Raw genomic sequence first — 9278 nt, 5'->3', positions numbered from 1 at the left:
ATAGCGGAGGAGCCTGATGTGGGGCCCGATCCCATAACGCCGGGATCACGCCCTGAGCCAAGGCAGACACTTAACCGCTGTGCCACCTGGGCGCCCCAAATAGTGATTTTCTAATCCCATCAATCCTTCTACATTTATTAGCTGACATTCTACTGTAAAGACTTACTTTCCCTTCTCCCACTTTTCTTATTTATATGTTTATATATTTTTATTTTATTCCATGGGTTAAAATACATTGCTGTCATTTTTTATTTTTATGCTTAATTGTCCCAGATTTGGCTGGTAGGAGACCTTTCAGTATGGCTCTTTATCATTTGGATATATCCCATCATTCTTTGAGCTCTTTCTAACTTAGTACCTTAATATGAGGCATAATATGAGGTTCATCTTATTCTTTCCCAGCTCTAGCTCTGGAATCAGCCAATTCTCCAAGGAGCCCTGGTTCCTTTCAGTAGCAAACAGAATTTAGAAACCATGACCTGGGTCCTAGGTGTGCTTATTGCTCCTGGGGTATCATTGCTTCTGAGCTTTCTCAGTGGACAGAGCTAAAAAAATTATTTACATATATACACACATCCATATTTATCTATTATTAAAAGCCATGAGTTGATACTATCTTGTCCAATTCTAATCCAGTACTATAGGATATATTCTACTCATCTCTCTTTCCCTATTTGTAACTCTTTTCTCTCAGTGAGAAATTTGAATCCCATTGTCCATAATATTTTTATTATTTACCCAATCCCAGAATACACAGAAAGTTTAGAATTGCTACAAAAAACAAACAAAACAAAGACAAAAGCCCGCCATTGTTGGTTTTATAGTTCATTTTTTCTTTAGTCTGAGAGTGTATAGTTTTTAAAAAATTATATTTTTAAGTTATTTGGCTTGAGTTAGTTCCCCTTCCCTGCATTTCAGTGTGACTGTATTAGTCATTTGAAACTTAGGTTGATTTGTTCATATTCTGTTTTTAGGATTTTCCCCTATTTGTGTGTGTGTATGTGTTTCTTTTTTTAAATATATGAATGATTAACATGGCTCTAAAAGATAGAACCATACAAAAAGTAATATTTAGAAGAAACTTCACTTTCCATCTTCTGCTCGGTACCCAACCCCCTTCACACTTTCAACCACATTCCCACCCACCTCCTGTAAATAACCAGTCTCATTAGTCTCTGGTTTATTTTTCCTATTTTCCTTTTTGGTCAAAAATCAAGCACATGGGAGCGCCTGGGTGGCTCAGTCGTTAAGCGTCTGCCTTCGGCTCAGGGCGTGATCCTGGAGTTCTGGGATCGAGCCCCACATCGGGCTCTTCTGCTGGGAGCCTGCTTCTTCCTCTCCCACTCCCCCTGCTTGTGTTCCCTGTCTCGCTGGCTGTCTGTCAAATAAATAAATAAATAAATAAATAAATAAATAAATAAATAAATCTTAAAAAAAAATAAATCAAGCACATGCCTATTTTCCTACTTCCCTTTTTTTCCTTACACAAAGTTAGCATAATGTTCTTTTGTTCTTTGCTTTTTTCATTAAACAGTATATCCCTGGAAATCATTCCGTATCAGTTTGCCCACATCTACCTCTTTCTTTCTTACAGATGTGTAGTTGCTCTACTATGTGCTTGTACCATAGTTTATTCAACCACTCTCTTCTATATGGGCATTTAGATGGTCTCCAATATTTTTCAAATACAAACAATGCAGCAATAATTGACCTTGTGCACATGTATTTCCATATTGTTGGAAGTGTATATTTAGGGTGAATTCTTAGAAGTAGGATTACTAGGCCAAAAGTAAACACTTTTGAAGTTTTTAGATACCTAAGAAGTTTTTATGTAGAGATTTAAAGTCATTTTTGTGATAATGTTCATTACGTATTTATCCATATAGGTATTTTTGTTTTAGATTCTGGGCTACTAGACTGTGTATACCTTTTAAGCAGCACAATTCTATCTTAACAAATGTGTTCTGGTGATTATAAGCCATTGAATGACAAAATTCTTCTTAAGTAGTATTAGATTTTGTATGTGTGTATTTAATTAGATTTAAGCACCAAAGGTAGTGTCAAAAATAATGAAGGAAAAATCCCTTAGATCTGAAAAACAATAGGTATATAAGGATGGATCACATTCTGACTATGGGGATGACATAATATTTTTACATCACTAAGGAGGAGGGATTTCCTCCCGGCGGAATTGATGATCTGAAGTCACTGGAAACATGATGAATAGAGGGGAGCCAGTTTGCTGGTGCTAGAAGGCTGGTTAATTATACTGTAAATCATGTAAACACCGACATTTCCAACAAAAAGCTCTCCAGACATCATTTCCTTCTCACTAAAAGAACAGTTCCTTTAAAAATAGGCAGATTGGTAATTATCTTAAGCTGAGAATATACAAAATGTGGACATTAATGCCTAAAGATGCAGAGAAGCTTTACGGCTTTGAAGTCTGTAAGGCATTTTAAAAATGCTTTCTAAATAGGATTTGATACTCTTGATTAAGCACTGTAGAAGTCAGGACAACCAACTCCCACCTCTATAGTCTATGGTTAGTATAATAACATTATTCTGGAGTTTTATTATTTATGTCTTTCTTTTGGGAGTCTTCCTTTATATAGAGTCTAGGATTCCCTAATAATCCTCTACCCCTTAGAAAGGTAAATGTTTCATTTGGAAACCTCTGCAGGATTTGAGCTTTCACAGATGAAGATCAAAGATAGAAATTAGTCCTCTGCTCCATTGCTGACTGATGTCAACAAATCCTCCCTTGTCCCCCCTCTTTTTTTCCACTATCAAAGGAAAAGAATTTCTCTGTGGTACAAATGTTGGAATTTTACGACATTTGCTTTATCATTTATACTTTGATGATTTTGTTAACATAGTGTCCACAAGGGTTCTCCACTGTAAATGCATTGTTTTTCTCTTTGTAATTAATAAGTACCTTGTGGGACATACATGGGACTCTAAATATCCTCGTATGTTTCTCATATGCAAGGAAGAGTTTCACGAAGAGCCTTCCCATTCACAATAGGGGTCCTCACTAGGTCTCCTTAAGTAGGGGATTAGCGAATCACCTCATGCCAAACCTCTACACCCAAAGAAAACTACATTTCATTTGTTACTGCTTTCACCTTGGCATCAGTAAGATGAAGGAATGCAGCCTTGCTTAAAGAGTTCAGGTTTTGGAATCACACAGACTGGGTTCAAAGCGCAGCATGGCTGCATACTACCTATGCAATTTCAGATGCAAGCTACTTAATGTCTTTGAGCTTCAGTTCCTTCTTTAGAAAAACAAGAATAATTACTAATCTCACAGGGTTGTCCTGATGCTTCGATGAGCTCTTCTAATAGGGAAAGGACCCAGAACTGTGTGCAGCCTATAATAGGCACCAATAAATGGCGGCTATTAAAAACTAATAATGTGGATATTATTTTGCTTTAGCTTTAAGCCCTGATGGAATTTCTGTTTTCAATGGAGACATTCTTCTATATTATACACCTATATTGTTGATCCAGCCTCAGGTCAGGGATGATTTAAAACCAGAAAAGCAGGGATGCCTGCGTGGCTCAGTCCGTTAAGCATCTGCCTTTGGCTCAGGTCATGATCACAGGGTCCTGGGGTCAGGCTCCCTGCTCCATGGGGAGTCTGCTTCTCCCTTTGCCCCCCACCCCTCGCTCATGCTCTCTCTTTCTCTCTCGATCACTCTCTCTCAAATAAATAAATAAAATCTTAAAACCAGAAAAGCATATCCTTCTCTGTAAATTCTCTCCAGCAAGTTTCCCTGTGGGGTCTGTGAACCTAGGGTTTATGCCAACTCTTTGCTTCAATGTGGAACATCCGTTTACAGGTTAGTAACATGATTCCAGAGCCCTTTATTCCGACAAGACTGGAGTGCCACCGTGAGGTCAGCTTTGGTCCTGGCTATTTACTTGAATTCTGTCCTGATTACAAGAATATTTGAGAGGTTACATTTACATTGCATTCTACTTACATTAAAGCCTGAAAAGTACACTCTGTTGACCCTTGATGGCAAAAAAAAAACCAAAACCAAAAACAAAACAAAACAAAACCAGAAAGTATAAAAATTTGGATTCCTTATAGTACTTAATTTGGATTTCCTTCCTTCCTTCCTTTTTTTTCTAGGCTTCGCACCCAGCATGGGGCCTGAACTCACAACCCTGAGATCAAGGAGTCCATGCTCTACTGACTGAGCCAGCCAGGCACCTCCTTGATTTGGATTTCTAACCTACTATGGTACAGGTGAATCTTGAGAATTTAAAATTCAAAATGTAGCTCTAGGGAAAGTGAGATTTCCCTTTGCAAAGAAATAATTCCCACTTCCAAATGACCATTAGAAACTCCACACAGGCGTCCCACAGAAATCTCAAACTCAGCCTACTCCAAATTAAACTGATTATATGGTCCTTACACAAACCTAGCCCTCCAGTATTCTCCATCTCCACGAACAGAGCCGTCCTCACCCGGTCGCATAAGGTAGAGACGTGGGCGTTATCTTAGGTTTCTCCTTCTCCCCATCTTCCTACATCCAATCACTAAGGAAGTCCTATCAGTGTTGCCACCTTATTGTCCCTTAGTTCTGCTCCTTTAACCTCTTCCCTTTTGCCTCTGCCTTATCCCCTCACTAGACTAACTACTGCAGTATTCTTCTGGTCTCTGACTTCAGCCTTGCCTCCTTCCATGTTGCTGCTAGATGGAGCTTGTAAAATTAAAGACTGTTTGTATCACGTGCTTAACATCCTTTAATGGCTCGGTGCCTTCAAGATCAAGTCAAAACTCCTTCATATCCTACAAGGGGTATGGAGCCTAGTCCTTACCCACCATCCAGCTCCATCTCTTGCTGCATTATTGCTTCCACCTTTTTTTAAATTAATACAAATGCATGCAAATTATTTATTCATAGTAACACCTTCATTAATAAAATTTATAACCTCATGTCAATAAGTAACTTATATCATATATCTTCCCATCCAGAAATAGGGCAATTTAATATATTTTATGTTGATGGCAAAAAGATTTGTTGTTTGTTTTAGTTTGGTCCCAACTTTGAAATTTCTGTGAAGAATGTAAAGGATGAAAGGACTTCTAGGGTAGCCCTACACTGAGGTTCACGGGATGAGGAATATTAAAAAGTAAGAGGCTGATCACTTTCTTCTGTTTGGCAAACCACTCGATCTCTGCACTAAGCTTCTATTTTTTTATTCCAGTATAATTAACATACAGTGTTATATTAGTTTCAGGTGAACAATATAATGATTCAACAACTTTATATGTTACTCAGTGCCCATCATGATAGTGTACTCTTCTCCCCTTCACCTATTCACCCGTCCCCCCACTTACCCCCACCCCCGCCGGTAACCAACAATTTGTTCTCCATTAAGAGTCTGTTTTTATCTAATTCCAGCTTTGCTGAACCACTAGTAGATCCCCAACACAATAGGCTTTTTTTATACCTCTTTATGTTTGTTGCTACTGTTCCCCTTACTTACGTGTCTTGTCTAATTTGTTGACATCTTATTTTTTAAGGGTATCAAACTTTATGTTTGTTGCTACTGTTCCCCTTACTTACGTGTCTTGTCTAATTTGTTGACATCTTATTTTTTAAGGGTATCAAACTTTATCTCCCCTATAAACCTTTCCTAACTTTCCAGAAAGCCTATCCCATCCTGCCAACACTGAGTGACTACTCCCTCACCTGCTATAACGTACACGACTGTACCTATAGAGTCTTCTTGCTTTGTCTGAAAAGAGCTCTCTATCCTTAGCAGACTTGGAGCTCCTCGAGAGCAAGGACCATGTCCAATCTGTCTGTGTATCCCTAGGCCCTAGTCTACGCCTAGCACACTGAAAACAACCACCACAAAGTTTGGGGTAGCTTTGGTCCTGGTGCTATTAGCGGGGAATGGAGAAGAAAAAAAAATTTTCAAAAACATAATCTTAAGGCATGGAGTGATCACTCTGTTCATAAAAACAAGATAGACCAACTAGCTCCCACTACAGTGCCGTCCAGACTTTGCGTTCTCACTTGCTACAGTTGAGAAACCATGTGTGTCTACCAGTCAGACCATACTGGTTTTTGGAGAAATTCCAGTTATACAAAACATGGTTCAATTTCCTTGCCACTTTTATTGACAATGGTTCTGAATTGCATTGTTTTGTTTTTTTTTCCCAAGAGGAAATTGTCCCTTAATGAGTCACCTGGACATTGTCAAGATCAGAATTGATATAAGTCTGACAGTTTCCATTTGACTTTATTTATTCAGCCCCAATTTATTACAAAGCACCAAGCAAAAGACATAGGTCCTTTCCTAAATCCACAGGGTTGGCTGTTTCAGGGATCTTTGTCTATTTTATTTCACCTCATTAAACTCAACAAGATTTATTCGCCACTGACTATGAAACAGGCTCCATGCCAGGCAAACATAATATGAGAATAAGTGAGATACAGGCCCAGTCCCCCCAAAAGCTTAAAGTCTGGTGTGGGACAGATGTGGAAGCATAATTACCATGCAACAGGAAAAGAGCTAAAATAGAGGTATTTACGAAGAGCATGAGAACTCATGGAAAGAAGATAGACTGTGTCAAGGAGGGGACATTCAGGGTAAGCTTCACAGAGGACAGGAGAGACAAAACTGAGTTTTGGATAATACCAGGAGTTTGCCAGGGAGGAAAAGGAGAAAGGACATTCCAAAAAGAAAGAAAAATATGGACAAAGGTTCTGAGTTAGAAGAAGCAAAGCCAAAATGAGATGATAAAATACAGCTTAGAGAGGATAACTTGCCTAAGGTCGCATAGCTGGTAAGTAAAAGCGGTGGGGGAAGAGTTGAACCCAAGCTGAAATTATTCGTGGGAGTGTGTCGTATTTCTTGAGAGTATGGAGACTCACTGTTCAGGGCCCGGCATACAAGTTACAGGAGCTCAGACTACCTTCAGTAGACAATGGGGAATTATGAGAGGTTTTTAAGCAAAGAAACAACATGGTTGGGGCGCCTAGGTGGCTCAGGTCATGATCTCAGGGTCCTAGGATTGAGCCCCACAACAGGCTCCCTGCTCAGCAGGGAGTCTGCTTCTCTCTCTCCCTCTGCCCCTCCCCCTGCTCATGCTCTCTCTCTCAAATTAATTAATTAATTAGTTAATTAATTAAATCTTAAAAAAAAAAGAAACAACATGGTCCCATTTGGACTTCAGAAAGTTAATTCTAGCAGTGATATTTTTTCAAACATTAAAACTAAATTTATTCATTAATTTGAGCAGCGCTATTATGAACATGTATGTGCATGTATATATTTGAATAGCTGTTTGAGTACCTGGTTTCAATTACTTTAGGTATATATCTAGGGGTGGAATTTCTGGGTCATATGGTAATTCTATGTTTAATGTTTGGAGGAACCAACAAATTTTTTTTCCACAGTGGCTGAATCATTTTTACCTTTTTAACACAAATACATATATATATATTTTTTTAAAGATTTTATTTATTTATTCGACAGAGATAGAGACAGCCAGCGAGAGAGGGAACACAAGCAGGGGGAGTGGGAGAGGAAGAAGCAGGCTCATAGTAGAGGAGCCTGATGTGGGGCTCGATCCCACAACGCCGGGATCACGCCCTGAGCCGAAGGCAGACGCTTAACCGCTGTGCCACCCAGGTGCCCCGCAAATACATATATTTTTAACACAGTGTATGAGAGTTCCTATTTCTCCATGTTCACTAATTTGGCAAATACATGCCAATTACTTTAAATGTTCAAAGTGGGGCTATAAAGAGGAAAGAAATGGAACTGATATTTGAAGACATAATGAGGCCAGATAACATCTAGTTGATCAAATTATGATTGTGTAATCTAATTCATCATATTCTTCACAACTCATGATTTTAAAATTTTTTCTCGAAAATAGTTGACACGCAATGTTACATTAGGTTCAGGTGTAAAACATAGTGATTCCACAAGTTTGCATGTTATCTATATATGCTGTGCTCACTGCAAGTGTATCTGCCGTCTGTCATCATACAACATTATTACAGTATCATTGACTATATTCCCTATGCTGTACCTTTTATTCCCATGACTTATTTAGTCCATGACTGGAAGCCTGTATTCCCCACCCGCCTTCATCCATTTTGCCCATCCCCCGACCCCAGCAATGATTCTTAACCCTGACTGCAATTAGAATCCCTTGAGAAACTTTCAGAAATTATAGGCCTGCTACACTAAAACAATTAAACCAGAATTTCCAGGACCCAGTTTTCTTTTTCTTTCTTTCTTTCTTTTTTTTTTTTTAAGTAGGCTCCAAGCCCAGCATGAAGCCCAATGTGGGGCTTGAACTCATGACCCTGAGATCAAGAGTCAGACATTCAACCAAGGCACCCAGGCAACCCATCTTTTATTTTGTTTTTTTTTAAGTTCCCCAGAGGATTCTAATGTGCAGTGAGGGTCAAAAACTACTCAACTAGAAGAATGGGCTGAAAGATGGAAAAGAACTAATATTTATTAAGCACGTACTATATATGAAAGTTTGTTCCAAATGCTTTATTCAATAACTGTAATCTCTATATATTAGGAAATGTATATATATGGTATCCTGACCCACTCTTACCATTTTGAGCCCTGTATGGTGAACAATCATATTATTCCTAGCCTTCAAGGTAGATATTATAATCCTATAATCCCTATTTTACCAATGAGGAAATTGAGGTACAGACCAGTGAAATAACTTGCCTAAGATTATCACATTAGTAGATACAACTGGATTCCCCCATAAATCTTTCTGATACTCCAAACTCATGCTCTTTCCACTATACACCATTGCCTATGAGCCTAGTTTAATTCTCTGAAGAATCCTGAAGTAAGTGTCATGATCCTCATTTTACAGATGAGGAAATGAGTTCTAGACGGGTTAATTTGAATAAGTCACAGCTATTAGGTGGAGGGGCTGGGAGGTATTTAAACTCAGACTTGTTTAACACCAGCTACATGCTTATGAAAGTAAAGTATATAGCACATATTCAACATTCAATACAATTCATTGCTCTGAAAGAATAGAGACATGATGGATTATTAATATATTAATAAAAATAATATTCTGTTTTTTAAAAGATTTATTTATTTGAGAGAGAGAGAAAGAGAATGGGGGGAGGGGCAGAGGGAGAGGGAGAGAGAGTCTTAAGCAGTCTCTGCTGAGTGCGGAGCCCGACACTGGGCTTCATCTTGTGACCATAGATCATGACCTGAGCAGAAACCAAGAGTCAGGGGCTTAACCAACT

At 38.7% G+C, this 9278-nt stretch overlaps 1 protein-coding gene across 2 annotated transcripts in view; it reads left to right on the top strand.

The window, feature by feature from the left end:
• DDX52 (DExD-box helicase 52) overlaps nt 1-9278 on the top strand; it is a 63963-nt gene that overhangs the window by 30187 nt on the left and 24498 nt on the right. For both annotated transcript variants that reach the window (XM_087854601.1, XM_045773728.2), the window contains exon 5: nt 4142-4258. In XM_087854601.1, the coding sequence (XP_087710727.1) occupies nt 4250-4258 (9 nt within the window). In that variant the 5' untranslated portion in view covers nt 4142-4249. The remainder of the gene's footprint in view (nt 1-4141; nt 4259-9278) is intronic.

The sequence above is a fragment of the Ursus americanus genome, chromosome 23 (genome assembly GCF_024610735.1).
Source record: "Ursus americanus isolate L20-20 chromosome 23, mUrsAme1.1.p, whole genome shotgun sequence".
NCBI lineage: Eukaryota > Metazoa > Chordata > Mammalia > Carnivora > Ursidae > Ursus > Ursus americanus.
The sequence above is the reverse complement of the archived record's forward strand: the minus strand, read 5'-3'. Positions and strand labels throughout refer to the sequence as shown.